This window comes from Primulina eburnea, chromosome 12, assembly GCF_022965805.1.
Source record: "Primulina eburnea isolate SZY01 chromosome 12, ASM2296580v1, whole genome shotgun sequence".
Classification (NCBI taxonomy): Eukaryota; Viridiplantae; Streptophyta; class Magnoliopsida; order Lamiales; family Gesneriaceae; genus Primulina; species Primulina eburnea.
Window position 1 is genome coordinate 2,059,221 of NC_133112.1, and position 18,723 is coordinate 2,077,943.

At 36.7% G+C, this 18,723-nt stretch overlaps 4 protein-coding genes across 7 annotated transcripts; 2 read left to right on the plus strand and 2 right to left on the minus strand.

Moving 5' to 3' along the window:
- Positions 1–208: 208 nt before the first annotated feature.
- On the plus strand, positions 209–3,268 carry LOC140807130 (uncharacterized). The gene is made up of 2 exons (XM_073163838.1): positions 209–652; positions 2,734–3,268. Exons 1-2 carry the CDS (start codon positions 419–421, stop codon positions 2,968–2,970), a joined length of 471 nt encoding a protein of 156 aa, XP_073019939.1. The 5' UTR covers positions 209–418; the 3' UTR covers positions 2,971–3,268.
- Positions 2,755–4,934, minus strand: LOC140807128 (uncharacterized). The gene has a single exon (XM_073163836.1). It carries the CDS (start codon positions 4,875–4,877, stop codon positions 3,609–3,611), a length of 1,269 nt encoding a protein of 422 aa, XP_073019937.1. The 5' UTR covers positions 4,878–4,934; the 3' UTR covers positions 2,755–3,608.
- A 1,244-nt stretch (positions 4,935–6,178) lies between these two features.
- Positions 6,179–8,013, plus strand: LOC140807590 (phytosulfokine receptor 2). The gene has a single exon (XM_073164515.1). It carries the CDS (start codon positions 6,385–6,387, stop codon positions 7,513–7,515), a length of 1,131 nt encoding a protein of 376 aa, XP_073020616.1. The 5' UTR covers positions 6,179–6,384; the 3' UTR covers positions 7,516–8,013.
- Positions 8,014–8,746: 733 nt separating this feature from the next.
- On the minus strand, positions 8,747–17,291 carry LOC140807586 (uncharacterized). Of its 4 annotated transcripts, none has more exons than XR_012112720.1 (4): positions 17,078–17,289; positions 15,452–16,113; positions 9,196–9,470; positions 8,747–8,958 (listed from the first exon to the last, which is right to left on the minus strand). XR_012112720.1 is itself a non-coding variant. In XM_073164510.1 (3 exons), exons 2-3 carry the CDS (start codon positions 16,033–16,035, stop codon positions 8,949–8,951), a joined length of 594 nt encoding a protein of 197 aa, XP_073020611.1. In that variant the 5' UTR covers positions 16,036–16,113; positions 17,078–17,291; the 3' UTR covers positions 8,747–8,948. The 4 variants fall into 4 exon arrangements, 2 of the variants coding, with proteins under 2 accessions (XP_073020611.1, XP_073020610.1); XR_012112721.1 differs by having other exon boundaries at positions 8,747–9,060; XM_073164510.1 differs by lacking the exon at positions 9,196–9,470 and having other exon boundaries at positions 17,078–17,291.
- Positions 17,292–18,723: the final 1,432 nt, after the last annotated feature.

The following is an 18,723-nucleotide window of genomic DNA, read 5'->3' on the forward strand; positions in this document are numbered from 1 at the left end:
CAATATTGAAAACAAATAAAAACGAATGTTAATGTAGTGTTGGTTTTATTATGAAGGTATCCAAAGAAGAATTTACAGGCCAGCCCAAGTGAAAGTAGTTTCAGGGAGCCCGATAGGTTTCATATTGGGCCTCATTTTCAATTAATGATCCAGTAAAGGCGAAAATTAAATAGAAAATGAGGCCATGAAATATAATCCGAAGCCTGAATTTATCATACGATGATATGAAGACTTTTTGGTGATTGTTCGTTCGTTCATCTTCTCCATTCCTCACATTTTCCCAATCTTCACTACAAACCTCGCAGCCTGCTGTGGTTTTGCTCTCCTCAATTTCTGAAATCCTAATTTCTCAGTCAGTTTGTGCGACCAAATTTCTGGGTTGTATGTAAATGTGCATTTTCTATACCTAATCAGGAGGATGAAGACTTTTTTCAAAAAAATGATTTTTGGCTCTGGAAAAGACGAGGAACAACATCACAGGGCCGTTTCTGACGCAAGCTTTGCATCGGGATCTTCACCGGTGGCTTCTGAATTTCCAGCAGCTCATCATCTTCCCCGTAAAGGCTTCGGTGTACCAGTTCAATTCCCCGTGGAGCGGACTCCACTGCCTCCCCTTCTTGTACCTTGCCCCGAAGGAGACGGTGGACTTCAGGTTTTTTTGTTTGTTTTTTTCCCCTATTTATGAATATGATTTGTGATAATGTGTTTGTGTCAAAGTTCGTCCAAGTTGAATCGGTTGGATTGTATCCTGTATTTTTATCATTGGAGATTTGATAGCAAGTCTGCTCTTAAAGGTCTGATTTTCCTGTGTATGTAATCTTATGTTCTTTAAGACAATGTGCACATCGTGTGATTCGATGTATACGAGATATTCATATGATGATTTTCTGGTTGCGAATTGTTTACGATTCTGAAAATCCATTAGCTTCTGTGAGTTTCATATTGCATAATGTCATGTTCCAGAGATAAATAATCACATGCGGAGTTGGCTGGTTTAAAAAGTATATACCTTGCCGAATAACTTGTGCTTTTTTTTTACTTGGTACGGTTCCAGCAGGGCTTGTCATGTTGGGACATGACTTAAATTTCCTGTTTGATTTCTGAAAACGCTTTGATTTATTTCTCATTTATCCACTAAATAGAGTTGTTTTTTTTTAATCTTCGGCAGTGTTGATGACTTTAAATAATTGGCAGTTGCAGACTGTAGATAATTTTTGGAAGAGGGTGTAGGTGCTTTATAAGATATATATATGAAATATAGGAAATCATTATTCTCCCGAATCTTAAGACAAAGGCCAGAACTACAGTTTGCTTTGCATGTGTAGACCAAAGGAAAAGGGTGCTAATTTAAGGAGAGCCAGAAATTTCGAATAACAAATATGAATAAAATTGAAATTACTAGAAAATAACTTGTATTCTTCTGTCAACCAGCTTTGTCATGTGAAAGTTGTCTTAAGAAAGTTTTTTTGTGGTTCAGAAGCTGAACAGTAATATTCATTTCACTGTTTATATTCTGAGATGTCGACTTTCATTCTATGTTATGTAATGGTCATTTTAGAATAGAGACAATATGTGGATTTGCATTTCTTAAAAAATAGTATGGTTTCTCAACAATTAAGATTAAAGTGTAGGACAGCTTGAAAAGGGTTGATTTAAAGGAATGCTGGCCAAGAGGCCAAGGCTCTTATTATATTCACAGCTAGCCTGCTGTATTATTTTCGCGGTAACACATTTTTGTATGTTAACTTCAATTTCTTGGTAGCAATAGCAAAAATTTAGTTTCTTCAGTCACTCTTGATTGGATTGTATCCTCGAATTAATCTAGAGGTTAATTTTTAATGAGTGCTACACATGACAGGCTGCATGCTAATGTTAACTTTTAGTGTGTGGATGTCATTCTGCTTAATATGTATTTCACACCTGGACTACCTAGGAAATGTATGATATCAAGCCTTTAGACCTTTTTGAGCTAGAAAATCTAGGGTGCCATCAGAATGCGCAGACAGAAATGTGTTAATCTGCATATTGGTCTTCAAATTATGTTGCAAAAGCATTAACCTGGATATGTAGATCACGGAGATTTTATATTTTTTGTTCATTTGTTTTTATTTTTTGCTAAATAAAATCTCCATTAACGTGAAGAGCTACCTATATTGTCCTGTATCCCACAACAAGTCTTTTAATAGAATATACTGCTGGTTAGAGGTGTATGACCAAAGTTCATATCCAAATTTTCTTATTTATATCCAAGGTTCTAAAATTCGTTAGGAGCTAGTCGAGCGCCAGACCAGCACCTAGCGCCCAGGCGGGAACTAAGAGCCGCTAGGCAATTCCATGGTAACTACATAAGAAGATGAAGTTTGGTGTGTTAGGGCAAGCCAACAAATCATATTTTTGTTGGACTTTGGTTTATGGTTACTTTTCATTTTTTTTAAAATTGGGTTTTTAATTTAAATTAAAGGCCCAAAAATCTTTTAAAAAGAAGCCCAAAAAAATTATAATTTTCGTCAGCCTAAGATGTTTTGGCTGGCACTAGCACTTTTTCGGTGCAGTCGGCTAGCACCGCGCCTAGGCTGATTTTTAGAACAGTGTTTATATGGATGCACAAATTGTTTGCCTTATCTAGTTTTCGTCTAATTTATTTATTTTAATTCCTCTGGATTGATTATGCTTATGGTTTGTGACTTGTTTAATACGTGCGTTTTATATTGGTCTGTAATCCTAATTGCTCAGGGCTTGAATTGGTATGCAAAGCACCTGAGAATAGACGAAGATGGAGATGTCGCCGATGAGTTTCTTGATGAGGACTCACCAGATATTTCAACTAGCATGGAAGAGCAAAATAGGCCATTGCCAAGATTTAAAGTGAAGCATAGCACAAAACGTGCAGAGGTTAAGAAACAAGAACTCTTACCAAATGGTAGGATTCGGCATCTCGTTGAACACCATGGCAGGCAGGAGTGGGTGTAAATGACCTTTATGAAGCAATCAAACCAATCTATGGCAGCGGCCCAACTAATTTAAGGGATCTCCAATATAGTAATTTTTCTTGAATATTGTGTTGTCTGATTATGTTCATTTTCAACGCAAAAAAGGATAAAGAACATCGATATTCCTCTATGGATAACGGCCTGTGCATCATCTGAAGTGTTTTTTCACCATCCTGCTATTGAACTCTTTTGTGCGGTGTTTTGTTGAGCAACGGAAGGACGACTACTTCTATTTAAAACAAACAAGGGTAAATTACACCGGTTACTGCTTTAGTTTGATTAGACTTGTGCAGTCCTCCTTTAGTATCCTTGTTATTTACCTATACGATTATGAGTGTGTTATTTTATATGTAATTACTGAATTTTATTGGGAAAATTTGGAAATGGGTGGTTAAAATAAGCGCAATTCGAGAAGGCCGTGGTTGTTTGTAACCAATTCACACACTTCGAACATGAATAAACTCTTCGAACATGTATACTTTAATGATAAAAATAAGAGTGTGTATCTCACTAACTAGATCATAAACATCCGTTTTTCTATGGGATATTAATTACTCTAAACTCGTAAACTTGCCCATGAATTCTCATCATCATGTCTCTTATTCAATTTTCCCCCCTTCAGGGATTATCGGCAATGTCACCCAGGAGTGTAGCATAATTCCTAGCAATCTTATTCATTTCGCCAATCTCTGTATTTTTGCTCTTTGGCATGGCCATAACACAACGATTTATATCTTGTACGATCACTTGACCATCTAATCCTGCAATAGCCGATTCTTGGCTCGCGTCTGCTAACACAAGTTTGATGTATTCTGCTATTTCTTGATAAGCTATCACACATTCTTTAATGGATGGTTTCACAGCCGGATCCGCCTTCTTGTCTTTATAAAGTGTGATGAGGTATTTTAAGGTTTTGATAATATGGCGCGTTGTTGCTTGTATAGCTACTTGTAACAGGGGAGTATAGTCATCCGCAGTTGCATTGGCAGCTTTCGGTTTCTTGAGCACCTTGAGACAGAATATCCGATTCACACTGAGTCGTTTGTAGAGACAGAAATTGTTGACGGTTTGATATGGAAATGCCGATTTCGTAGCTGGTTCGGAGGGTGTTGGCTGAGGGGGTGATTTTGAGCCTTGTTTGGGATTGGGGGCTGGGTCTGTTGTTGGTTTTGGTTCAGGGGCTGGTCCTGTGGTTGAATTCGGATCATTGTCTGATTCAGTAGGTGCAGAACTTGGTTCATGGGCTGGTTTTGGTTTAGAGCTAGGTGCAGAGGATGAGTCTGGTTCAGAGCTTGGTGCAAGGCCATCATCTGGTTCTGTGGGCGGTTCTGCTTTCGAGTTTGGTGCAGGGGATGGTTTTGGTTTAGAGCTTGGTGCAACACCATCGTCTGGTTCTGTGGACTGTTCTGTTTCAGAGTCTGGTTCAGAGCTTGGTGTAGGGGATGGTTTTGGTTTAGAACTTGGTGCAAGACCATCATCTGGTTCTATGGACGGTTCTGATTCAGAGTCTGGTTCAGATGATGGTTTTGGTTTAGAACTTGGTGCAAGTCCATTGTCTGATTCAGAGCTTGGTGATGGTGACATTGATGCTTTTGAATGAGTGGTTGATTGTGGAGCCGAGGCTGATCCAGAACTTGGTGGCATGGACGATTCTGAATCCGATGGTGGAATGGGATCAAAGTCCGATTCTGATTCTGATTCCGACTCTGAGCCCAACTCTGTATCAATGTACATCTCTATAGACGATTTTGGAAGCGTGGGTGGTTTCAATGCAGGGATGGAATCTTTGCTTGGCTTTGTTTTTTGTCCATCGGTTTGTGAAAGCAAAAGGGTGGAGAAAGAAAGAACAACTACAAGGCAAAATAGTACCTTTCTCGAAGAAACCATTTTAGTTCTCCTGGAAGAATTTGGTTTTCGACATTTGAGGTGAAATAGATCGTTATATATAGTGTAATTCAATTAATGCGGCTGTTACATTACATAGTATAGTAAAGTAAATCAATCTTTATTGCATTCATTAAATAACTTGCCCTTAATTTATCTCATTTGAATACGTGACAAGTGTGTGTGTGTGTGTGTTTAAGTCACGATAAATTTAAAAAGAAAAAAAAAGAACTATGATGTCTATTCAGGTGTTGGAATTGGACTTTTGGGCTCACTTGTTTTGGGACAATTCTATCATACTCCGGGAGATTTACTTTCTGTCACTAAATAATATAAATATGTATAGCATTTAAAAATATTTACAAAATTTTATTAGCGTTTATAAATGGTACAACATAGAATTTCTTATAATAATTAAATTTTAAAATATTGATTTTTTACATTTCATATGATTCTACCACAAAAATAAGAATAATAGAAATGAAAATCTCAAACCTCAAACGTAAAATTTTTACTGTAAGAAAAAAATTTCACGTAATTTTTAAATATAAAATATTAAGTTTTAAATTTTGAGAATAATAATAATAATATAATGATATAACACATGTTATATACATTAAACAAAATTAATTTGATGATTAGTTTAGTTAAAGTAGTGTGAAATGTAATAATAATAATAAAAAAAGGACACGCGTAAGAAAAAAAATAAAGGGGAGTACCTCACCTGGTATATGATAGAATTGACCGGGGCTCAGGATACAGACTTTCCTTAAATTGGATATGGGAAAAAGATGGAGAAATATTTTTAAAATTGAAAAATGAAAACTGATACATTGCAAATCATAAAAATAAGGTTTTTAATTTTTTTATGGAGCAAAATAATGACTTCTTTAAAAAAACTTTTCGTCAAAATTTTTTTAGACTAGTAACAAAAGTAGCTTTGGGTTTGTCCGGAAGAGTTGGTTGAGTTGATGAAATATGTGGATGTTTGATCAATTATCAGAAGTTAGATTCTTTATATCAATATTTTTCGAAGAGAAATTAGTCGCACACGTTTTCTCAATGTAATTTGTAAGTCATTACGTTAACTTGAAGATTTATCAAATATGCATAAAAAAGTAAACTTTGAAGTTTCATCATCGTGACTATCATGATTTATTGGCTACTATGATGATCTAAAAATTTATCAAATGTGCATCAAAAAGTAAAATTGAGTTTTCATCGTCGTAAAAAAAAATATAATATTGGACTGCTATCTCGTTAATAAATTTAGATTTAGGTTATATTGGAATATTATGTCGGGAAAAAAATCCCATTAGGCCAAACCGTTGACTCAGCCTGAGTCTACGCTGCAGAACAGAAACTTCCAGTCAATCTTCGTACCCCGTGGCCTTAACGGAGGCGACTCTTTATTCTCCTTTCGAGACATTAATGTACTACTTTTCGTCTCTTTTTACAAATTCACACAGTACAATCCACACCCTTCTATGTTTTGTGCGTGTGGACAGAGATGGATCCAACGCTGCAAGGAGTTCTCGCAGCTATTAGCAGCTTCTTCTTAATAAGCTTGATCATCGGCACCATCTTGGTTATCTGCGGAGAAAAGAAACGTGCGAGATCTGATTCTCTGGCCCGCAGCTGGGACCCTTCGAAGCCCCAAGCCGATACCAATTTCGGGCTTTCTTCGATTTCCGGAGGCGAGAGTGCCAGTTTTGACCCGACAATGAACCAAATATCGATGCAAGCTTTGATTGATGCGACCAGGAATTTCTCCCCGGACCTAATTGTGGGAGATGGAAGTTTCGGGCTTGTTTACAAAGCCCGGCTCAGCTCGGGCCAACTCATTGCTGTGAAAAGGCTCTCCATGGATGCCTTTCAAGGCTTGCGCGAGTTCCGGGCTGAGATGGAGACCCTTGGGAAGATCAGGCATCCCAATATCGTCAAACTACTCGGCTATTGCGTCGCCGGTTCCGATCGGTTATTAATCTACGAGTTTATGGAAAAGGGAAGTCTTGACCAATGGCTTTACGAGTCTTCATACTCGGAAGAGGGACAGAGTGGTGAAGTAGAATTAAGGTCGCGACTATCTTGGCAAACTAGGATCAAGATTGTTAGATCATTAGCTAAGGGCCTCTCTTATATGCATAATTTGAGTACTCCTATAATTCACAGGGATATCAAAGCTAGTAATGTTTTACTTGATTCAAATTTCGAGTCGCACATTGCGGATTTTGGGTTGGCTAGATGTATGGAAGTGTCTCATTCGCATGTGTCCACGCAGGTAGCGGGGACCTTGGGGTACATGCCACCAGAGTACATCAATGGCTCCACCATGGCGATCATGCCGGGGGATGTATATAGCTTTGGGGTACTAATGTTAGAGACTGTGACAGGGAGGAGACCGAGTTTCCCATTCCCCGGGGATGATGGAAAGGAAGTTAGACTAATGGAGTGGATTCGTTCCATGGTGGAACAGAGTCGTTACATGGAAATGGTGGATTCTAGTATTTTGAAGGATGGGATCAAAGAAAGTATGGTTGTGGAGGTTTTCAATATTGGATTGAAATGTGCTAATGAGAAATGGAAACTTAGGCCTACGATGAAGGAAGTTGTGGAGGAGCTGGATAAGGTTGTGGCTTGAAATTGTAATTAGTTACATTGTACAAGATAGGTGTTTACCAAATGTTGTATATGCTGGTCGGATGCTCGACAAGTGAGAGATGTCCTGTCCTGTCGTATTTTAGAGGTGGAAGCTTTGTTCTTAACTAGTTTGTTGATGCATCGTGATTGTATATTCATCGCTCTACGATACATTAATTGTGTCATCCTTTTGGCTGAGGAATTGAAGGGCGCTATGGGGTTTCTTTTGCTATAATAATGGTTGCTTCAGTGGAGATAATGGAAGATGCAATAACTTGCGGGGTGTGTGAAGCTTAAGGTGATTGCAAAGGCAGTGGATTCTTTATCTACATCTCCCCATTTTGAGTTGGCCTGGACTACTGTTGTTCTTGCATTATGTTTGGAGATTTCTTGTTGGGATACGGTTTTTACATGAATTTGCAAATTCATGTACTCAATTGAGCTTAGTTTTCATTGCTGTTGAATAATCCAGAAGAATCTCGTCGAAAATCTGATTTTATTTACGTGGCATCAAAGCCAAGTTCGTTCTCTGTTTCATTTTTATGAACTGATGTATGAAAATTATATTTACATATTTCCAATTGATATAGTAATATATATTTTTTTTAATCATTTTTATGATCTAACATCGAATTAGATTATTCATGCAGCTTCAAAAGTAATATAAAATTACTACGAAACTGCATATAGGAATTGCTATGAGGATTATTCAATTCTATATATACAATTTTCAATGACTCATTAATAAAACAGATATGATATATTTAACACACTTCATCACGCTCAAGAATAAACAATCGAAACGTAAAGTTTAAAAAATATTATCGAGTGGTCAATATCATAGTACAACACATAACGATGGATTTCGACTCCGATACCATATTAAAATTGAGCTCAAAGATTAAAGTTATTCATAAGTACGACTTGCAAAAACTTAATCCAATAAACATGATATATTTATAATAAATGAATAAAACAATAACTTCTGGCCAAAAACAAAACCAACCCGCTCCAAAAGTAAATTCTATATTGTTTGTAATAGATTATGCAAGAAAAAATCATGTACTAAAATAATATGCAATAAAATGGTGGTGAAGTAATATATCTAATATTTTCTGGAGAGTTAATACCCCTTAAATTAATCTTATATGCTTGGATATGCACTATCCAATCTAAAATTAACAAACGTCACTTTTTATCTTCTGAAATCATTTCTTTTCCCCAATACATAAAAAATTGAACCCAAATATTATATAGCCTGTTTCCGGAAAGTTTACATTATTATAACATAATAATTACACACATATACTTGTATATATGTAGAGATATATCTTCTGTTTACATTATACTGAAATACTTCAGAATAATATTGATTACCGATATTTCTTACAAGGACCGCTCAGTTACTGCGGTTTGTGAGATCCTGGATTTGTCCTAGGGAATCCTGGAAAATATATTGATCTCCATATCAGAACTCACACTTCCATATCAACATCAATATGAATTTTACGCTTTCTAATATTGAAATTCTACTGTATCTTCACAACTACACAAAAAAAAAAAAAGAACAAAAAAAATTGTTTCTCGGTCGTCTCTTAAGTCGAAGAAATACCATAGAAATAAATCAAAGCAACTCCATAGAAAGACTGCAAACATTAATACAGCATGGAAAAAAATATACCCTGCGCAACAAAATTGGAACCCAAGCAATAATATGGACACAATAGATTTGCTGGCCGTCCTTGGCTGGTATATTGCCACGCCTCGAAAATTCAGATAATTTAAGCAATGATGAACTGGTCTTTCGTTCATGGGATTTAATGCAACATCTCGCTGGTTGCCTTCTTATTGAAACGAGGTTGATGAAAGGCCCGGGTAAAAATCAATAGCTACATTATCGAACAGGAACAAGTTTTCTCATTCCCGTCATTGTATTCATTATCCAATCCATCTTCACTGAGATAACACGAAACACCTTATTAGTAGAGAGGTCAGTTCTCTCTCCCTAAATGTTACGGGACAACAGACTCTACATGTGTTTTACCAAAATCAATCAATTTACACTTAAATGAAGAACAGATAATAAAGTGTGGTTTTGGCATTCAAATATATGTCACAAACTTATTTATATTTATTATGGTTCACAAAAAACGAATTTGGAACTCCAAGTCTAAACTTTCCTAAGCGACCCCAAAAACTCAAATAAACAAAGTGCCTCGGATGAACACAAAGGCTTAAACAAAACAATTCATCTAAACCAAATTAGAAAGAGCATAAAACAAGAAAATCAAAGTTATATAAAAGAAAGATGCAGAGATACCTCATACAACCCTCTCAACTCAGAATTCGAGTGCCTCAGGCAAACAAAAAGGCTTAAACAAAAGAATCCATCTTCACCAAATTAGAGAAATTTCTTATCTTGACAGACATGTAGATCTTTATCTTTGACACTAGTACGGCCAAGAGATTTCTCATCACGTACATTGTTGTAAAATTCACCTTTTTCAATTAATGACTGACAGTAAATTCCTCAAAAGAGCACTAGAAGTGCAATGAACATCAGATGTTGAGTGAACTTTCACAAGTTTAACTAAATTGCCAAGTCCATGTGTTAAATAGATTACTTGATAGATTAGTAGACGTTTGGCTTAACTGGTAGTTACTGAATAACCACACACTCATCACTCTGCTCATGTATATATATAAGGTCCTTCAGTGTAAAAACATCATTCAATTCATCTTCAATAATACAGCTCTAATTTTCTCCTTGAGCTTAATGTTCTCTGATGGCTGCTTGGATGCAAACTCTAACATGGTATCAGAGCATTGCTTCCGCATCTAACTGAATTCAGATCCTTCGTGCTCATGGCGAATCATACAGCTACTTTTGGATTCAATGATCCACTCTATCTTCATCCTTCGGATGCTCCAGGGATATCTCTGGTTCAAGATCCGCTTATTGGCACGGAAAATTACAATGTTTGGAGTAGAGCAATGTTAATCTCTCTGCAAGCGAAGAACAAACTAGGTTTTATCAATGGATCGTGTGTTCGTCCAGCAATCGCGCACCCAAATTTACATCAATGGGAGCGGTGCAATGCGATTGTTCTGTCCTGGATCATGAACTCTGTTTCGAAGGAAATCTTCAGTGGTATTATCTACTGCACTGATGCTTCCAAAGTTTGGGGAGATCTGAAAGAAAGATTTGACAGAATTTGTGGATCTCGAATTTTCTCTATTCATCGAGACATTTCGCATCATACTCAAGGATCTTCTTCCGTTCCTGTATACTTCTCAACACTCAAGCGACTTTGGGATGAATTTACCTCCTTAGTGACGCTTCCTTCTTGTGAATGTGCGAGTGCTAGGGCATATGTCGACCATGAACAACAAATGCGTCTCCTTCAATTTCTGATGGGATTAAATGACAGTTATGGCCACATTAGAAGTCAAATTCTCATGATGACTCCATTGCCTTCTGTAAATCAAGCTTACTCAATTATTAGCCATGAGGAATCAACACGCCATGTGCTTTCCTCACAGCCTGTCATTGATATCCCTACAGCTGCTTTCTACTCATCATCTACTAAGAAATATGAGTCAATGAAGTGTGAAAACTGCAACATTCCAGGTCACAACAAAGAGAATTGTTTTCGCCTCATTGGATATCCTCCGGGACACAAACTACATAAAAAGTTTCCTCAAATAAAAGGATTAAAAAACCATCATGCCTCTCATAAAGTTGCTGCTCATTCTGCCTATGACAAGCATATTTTACAACATTCTCCTTCTTCACATGAAGAATTACGAGCAGATAATGCCTTACCTCGACACTTTACTGATGTTCAATATCAACAGATACTGAAGCTTTTGGACCACAACTCATTAAATACATCACGAGGGGACAACGAAGCCTCAGCAAATCTTGCAGGTAATTTTACAAGTTTGATGACTATCAATGGCACTAATGAATGGATTTTAGACAGTGGAGCAAATGCTCACATTGCAGGTTCTTCTAGTAGCATAAAAAACTCGCAACCATGTGACTCCGCTACTGGATCAGTTAAGCTGCCAAATGGTAACACTACTCAAATTTTATCCATTGGGTCCATAAATATTTCCCCTTCTTATACATTACACCGTGTATTACATGTTCCTGATTTCGACTTCAATCTTTTATCTATTTCCCAATTCACTAGAGACCATCGTTTTTCCATTAGCTTCTACCCACAAATTTGCCTTTTTCAGGACCTTGTGACTGGGAGGATCATGGGGATTGGTAGACAAAAGCATGGACTATATTACCTTCATCAGTTTCTTTCCACCAAAGTGTCACCTCCATCTCACCAAGACAATAATCAAGCCGATGACAGACACACGTCTGATCCAACTATTCATTCTTCAAATGCTTGTAACTTTTCTCATTGTAATAACATTGACATTGATATATGGCATAAAAGATTTGGTCACCTATCGGTGTCTCGTTTACAATTCCTGCCCTTTATTAAACAAAAGTCTCTCACGCATCATTGCACCGTTTGTCCCTTATCTAAGCAAACCAGACAAGTATTCCCCACTACAGCTAACTCATTGTCCCCCAATGCTTTCTATCTTTTGCATATTGATATATGGGGTCCCTACAAGCATCAAACACATGATGGGTTCAAGTATTTCCTTACGATAGTTGATGACTTTTCAAGAAGCACTTGGGTTTTTCTTATGCACTTTAAATCAGACATTCTAAAAATCCTTAAACAATTCTTTGCCTTTGCTTCAAATCATTTTGATAAACCCATCAAACATATTCGAACCGACAATGCTCATGAATTTTTCAGCACTGAATGTCGAACTTACTTCTCTTCAATGGGCATCATTCATCAAAGCTCCTGTCCATACTCTCCACAGCAAAATGGTCTAGTCGAGCGTAAGCACAGACACATCCTCAATATAGCTCGAGCCATAAAATTTCAAGGCTCCATTCCTGATTCATATTGGGGTGAATGTGTCCTTCATGCAGCTTATTTGATTAATCGAACACCAACGCCTCTACTAGCCAACAAAACACCTTTTGCATACCTATTCAACAAAACACCAAACTACTCGCATCTCAAAGTTTTTGGTTGCCTATGTTATGCATCCAATCTCAAACCTAGTCACAAATTTGATGCTCGTGCTAAACCATATGTTTTTATGGGTTATCCTGCAAATCAGAAAGGCTTTAAACTCCTTGACCTTTCCACTCAAGAATTTATTGTCTCTCGGGATGTTGTTTTTCATGAGGACATCTTTCCATTTTCCTCACACCATCGTGATTATGCCCCTTTTCCATCATCCTTTAGGTCAGATACTGACGATATTTCTCCCCTTGACTCACCTATTCTGAATTCTGTACCTACATATACTCCATCCTCTACCTCTACCACTTCCACAAGACCTACCAGATCACATCGTCCTCCCCAATGGACCAAGGACTATATATGCTCTAAAACCTGTTCTACTCAATACAACCTTTTTGAACATATATCTTATGATAACATATCATCATCACACCGATCCTTCTTGGCTTGTATTTCCCAAACCACCACACCCACCAGTTACTTTACTGCAGCAGCTGATCCTAAATGGCGTGCAGCCATGGAAGCTGAGATTTCTGCTCTGGAAGCTAACCGCACTTGGGACATTGTTCCTCTGCCCCCGGGAAAGAAGACTATCGGTTGCAAATGGGTATACAAAATCAAACATAAAGCTGATGGAAGCATCGATAGATTCAAAGCCCGCCTTGTTGCCAAAGGCTACACCCAACAATATGGCATTGACTATGTAGCTACATTCTCACCGGTTGCTAAGATAGTGACAGTCCGATGTGTTTTAGCCATGGCTGCAGCAAGAAATTGGGCATTGCATCAAATGGATGTCACCAACGCCTTTCTCCAGAGTGATTTATATGAGGAGATCTATATGTCTATTCCTCAAGGGTTTGAAAGAGAACGTCCAAACCATGCTTGCAAACTCCTTAAATCATTATATGGCTTGAAACAGGCCTCTCGCCAATGGAATTTAAAATTTTGTGAGATCATGCAACATGCTGGATACTCGCAGTCACTCCATGATCATTCTCTGTTTTACAAAAGACAAGATGGGTCTATCACCCTACTTCTTCTTTATGTTGATGATATTGTCATCACGGGCAGTGATTCCCTTGCAATTGCTGCTTTAAAAGAATGTTTGCATAAGCATCTCGCCATTAAGGATCTTGGACCTCTGAAATATTTCTTGGGAATTGAGGTTGCTAGATCAAAGGCTGGTATTTGTTTGAACCAGCGTAAATATGCGTTGGAGCTGCTATCGGACACAGGAATGACTGGTTGCCGACCATATGATACTCCAATGGAACAGCACTTAAAACTCACCACACTTGAATATGATAAGCTCGCCAAGTCTACTGATTCTGATCCTGCATTGGCTGATTCAGCTTCTTATCAACGTTTAGTTGGACGTCTGATTTATCTTACAATCACTCGCCCAGACATATGCTTTGCGGTTCAGTCTCTTAGTCAGTTCATGCAAAATCCAAAGCAATCACATATGAAGGCAGCACTTCGAGTTCTTGGATATCTCAAGGGTAGTCCATCTTTGGGCATTTTCTTGTCTGCCAACAGTACCTTACATCTCTCTGCATATTGTGATTCAGATTGGGGTTCTTGTCCAATGAGTCGGAAATCTCTGACTGGATATGTTATCAAACTTGGATCTTCAGTGATTTCTTGGAAAACAAAAAAGCAAAACACAGTTTCTCGTTCATCTGCTGAGGCTGAATATAGATCCATGGCTACAACTGCTTGTGAAATCACTTGGCTTCGAAGTCTTCTAGCAGACATGGGCATGACTATTACTCTACCCACTCCTCTGTTTTGTGACAACCAAGCGGCCATCCACATTGCTGCAAATCCGCTATATCATGAGCGCACGAAGCACATTGAAATAGATTGTCACTTCATCCGTGAAAAAATCCGTTCTCACATCATTGCCACCTCTCACATCCATACTCGACAGCAGCCAGCCGACATATTCACCAAGGCCTTGAGTTCCGAACAACATCACTTTCTCTTATCCAAGCTTGATATGTTGAACATACTACAAGCTTGAGGGGGTGTGTTAAATAGATTACTTGATAGATTAGTAGACAGTTAGCTTAACTGGTAGTTACTGAATAACCACACACTCATCACTCTGCTCATGTATATATATAAGGTCCTTCAGTGTAAAACATCATTCAATTCATCTTCAATAATACAGCTCTAATTTTCTCCTTGAGCTTAATGTTCTCTGATGGCTGCTTGGATGCAAACTCTAACACCATGGTGCCATGGTACATGCACTACCTACCACATGCTGTTAGTTTACTTTATTTGTTTTTTTAAAAAAAACCTAAAACATCAGCATGATCGAACATCCACATTCCTCAGACAACTAATACTGCAACTTAAATCTCTAAATTTTGCATCCTCACCGACCTTCCGTCTGATTCTGAAAACTTTGGGCTTCAGAAACTTGATGATCAGAAAGTCCAAGTTATTATTTAAAGAAGTCTCAGTTGCCAAGAATCCAAGATGGGGTTTAAACCTTGACATAATGTTTAAAAGAGGAAATTTTTATCACATGCAATAGGAAGCAGGGCCAATCAAATTATAGATACCCACATTTTGACAATTAAGAAAGCAATTTAGAAGTTTTTAATCTGTATTTAAATTGATGTCATGTAGTCACTTCTCATCTCTCCCAATGGTGTAAGTTCCAATCTTTAGCAAAGCCAAAAGCCAAGGAAATAAAGTTTATGACACCAAATATACTAGCAAAAAACCATTAAAGTTTATGAACAGGTTCGATAAACGTAGTAATATTTTCATTGGAAAATTTAGCATATGAAGCTCTCGTACCTCATCTCAAATTCCCGAACCTCAACAAGCTCTCCCCCAGTTGCATCTGTCCACTGCACTGTCCTCCTCCCCGTTTGACTAGCATCAGCATCATTCATTTCAGATAATGCTTCATGTTCATTTCTATTGGTGCAACCAACACCAGAGGACGCCACTAGAGACAGAGAACTATCTGTCGATTTCTTCAAACTGCTCTTTAAACTAATTTTTTTCCTAGCACTAGGATTATCATCAATCGGATCAGCTAAGTTCCTTTCATTTTTACTCTCAACAAAAACTGCTGGTCCCGACAAGACTTCTTGGTTTTGTTTAGGTCCAACTTTCAGAGGAGATGAGTTCTCAACTCCAGTTGCAGCACGGCTAAAACATCCAAACGAGGCGCACCCACGTGCAATTCTATCCTTACCAGAAGCCAGCTGGAGATCAGGAACCGTCTCTTGGTCCACCAACTGGTATTGATTCCACGGAATTACTCTCATGGGTTTTGCCTCGGTTTTTTGACCCAATAACAAAAGAGCCAAGCCCTTACTGTATCCAGAAGCTGAAGAAGAGAAAAATCCTCCTCCTTCTACTGCAAATAACATTAGTTCTTCTCATCCAGGTACCACCCAACCTAATTCCTTTTTTTAAAGCTTTATTTGAATATGAGCACAATCATTCACCTGCCATATACAACAGACTCACATATTTGGCAATGTATGACTGAAAATATGAAGATAGATGAAACATCACCAGCTTCAGACCTAATCCTATAAAGCATCAACTTCCTGATTAAAATGGAATAACTAATGGTTGCTCCGTGAGGCAAAAATAATGGAAGACACAACTTGGACAAATACTTATAAAACCTTTTTATAGAAGAGTTATTTACAAAAAATTTATAAAAAAATTTTAAAAGTTGTTTTAGAAATAAATATACGTTTGGACAACTATTCTATAAAAATGTTTTTTACCGTCAAAAATGTTTTAAAAATTCTAAAAACATAACAAAAAACCATCTCAACTGTCATTTACAAAGTATACTTGAAGAGCATATTTTTAAAAAACATTTTTATAAAAATCTTATCCAGACATTCTTTAAGTTTTTTACACTTGTAAAACGTTTGTAAAGTCCTTGTGCAAACAAAACCAGGACAAGATTTCCATTTTTAAGTATTCTGGACACGGTGCTTATCCAAGTAAAGAAAGACCTGAATCTTACTCGGCAATCCACATCACCTCAAATTACATAAAGATCACTGATGCCACAACACTAATTTATTAGAAGTTTATTTTTAAAAAAATTTTAACAAGTTAAGATCAACACAAACGTAAAACTGATAAAAAAAGAACTGAAAAGGTAAAATTCAACAAGATAATTTCGCCTACAAAGCGCCGAAGAAATCATATTCACTAGAAATTCGCAAATAAATAAAATTCCTCCAAACGAATTGCACAATCCCTGGGGAGAACAAAATGAAAACAAAACGCAGAAACTAAATTCCGCAATATTTTCTCGACAACAGTCAACAATATGGTGAAAGATCTCGCAAAAAGAGCAGTAACAATTAAATCAAGAAATACAAACAGCCGCAGATACTATTTATAGCACGAGTAGACAGATTTGAGCAGAAGCGAGGCACATACAGATCTGAGAGCTATCTCCAATGACAATTCTGCAGGTAGAAGACTGCATCTCCGATCGCAGACAAGATATCTTAATCTTAAAGATTAAGCTCAAAGCTATTTTGTATGAATATTATAGTCGGAATTAAGATTTAAAAAACACAAGATTTCTTATTTAATGGTCTTTTTTACAGTGAGAGAGATGTGAGTGAAACTGTGGTGCCAATGGAATGAAACGAATGGAATAATAAATATATATATATATATATTATATTATTAATATTAAGTTCGAGATCTTTAAAATAATTATCTTAAAATATCAAAATATTTAATTTCATAATTATCATTTTTAATATACAAAAAATCTCATCAAGTTATTTCATGTAAAGAAAAAATCTAAACAAAACATTCATTTTAAATCAAACAACTCTTTTAAATTGAAAATAATTTTATGTTAATTGTTTAGTATTATTTGATCAAATTAAAAATAAAAATAATATATGTAATACGTGTGCATCTTTTACTAATAACAATAATAACGGAATGGATAGAACTATAAAAAATTCTTTGTTCAATCATATATTATAAATTTTTTCACTTACAAAATACTATGAGTAGGTATCTTGTGAGACGGTCTCACAAATCTTTATTTGTGAGACGGGTCAACCCTACCGATATTCACTATAAAAAATAATACTCTTAGTATAAAATGTAATATTATTTCATAGATGACCCAAATAAGATATTCGTCTCACGACTCGTGAGACCGTCTCAAACAAGTTTTTGTCGAATCCTATAATATTTTTAAAGTATTTTTCTCATATATAATCTAATTAATTAATAATAAAATCGTTTTCTGTAAAAATGGCAGACATAAAGTGAGCTGCTTCAAGTTTTTTTTTTAGTTATGATTTTCACACATTAAAACCCTACATAAAACTTTTTTTCTTTTTCTTTTAATTTGTTAATTACTATATATTTTTTGTTGTCAAGTGCGTAAACGGCTATCATCCGTTCTGTATTCTTTTGGTTCTCTGGGAATAGTTATTGGATCGAAGTGTGCGCCTCTGAGTTTGAACTGGTGAGCTCTGCATTTCATTCTTGACGGAATTTTATTTTATCGGTTGCTGTTGTTGCATTCTGAAGCAAGGTTTTAATTTAGTGGTCATATCTTGCTTAGTATCTTTTGCTTGAGTTTTATTTGTTCATTGCCTTAATGTATCTTTTGTTCTTTAATTTTGTAGTTTCTTGAGGTGGAAAAGTTCATGTTATGAACTGGGTTTTCTGTTCCATGCCTCTTCCAGCAAAAAAAGAGAGATATTTTTGTCTGAGGCTTTCACTTGGGCAACCATTTCACAAGCTCAGTTGCTGAAAATATTATTTTCAAAGCTGTTTGTGTGAATGTAAAGCGGAATAAATGGAATTTTGTGAACCAGCTGTCTTCAACACTCGCAAATTCCTTTATTTGCGGTGTTTTTCGAGAGTTTCAGATATCTCCAAATCTAGTTCAGAGTTCTACCAGAGAATAAGAGTACATGAATGCCTTTTGGATTCGTTAGAGTCTTGTTTTATATTCTGATTCATGCGATGGTGGATTCTTTGACCATGCATTATGTTTGATGAAAAAAATGATGATATCAAAAGGTTATCTACCTTTGGAGATTTCA

Excerpts from the sequence above, each read along its gene's own strand:
- LOC140807130 (XM_073163838.1), top strand. The coding sequence starts at position 419 with ATGAAGACTTTTTTCAAAAAAATGATTTTTGGCTCTGGAAAAGACGAG. Across the intron at positions 653-2,733 it reads AAGGAGACGGTGGACTTCAG|GGCTTGAATTGGTATGCAAA; the intron begins GTTTTTTTGTTT and ends CTAATTGCTCAG.
- LOC140807128 (XM_073163836.1), bottom strand. The coding sequence starts at position 4,877 with ATGGTTTCTTCGAGAAAGGTACTATTTTGCCTTGTAGTTGTTCTTTCT.
- LOC140807590 (XM_073164515.1), top strand. The coding sequence starts at position 6,385 with ATGGATCCAACGCTGCAAGGAGTTCTCGCAGCTATTAGCAGCTTCTTC.
- LOC140807586 (XM_073164509.1), bottom strand. The coding sequence starts at position 16,035 with ATGTTATTTGCAGTAGAAGGAGGAGGATTTTTCTCTTCTTCAGCTTCT. Across the intron at positions 9,471-15,451 it reads GTTCGGGAATTTGAGATGAG|TGAAGATGGATTGGATAATG; the intron begins GTACGAGAGCTT and ends GTGTTATCTCAG.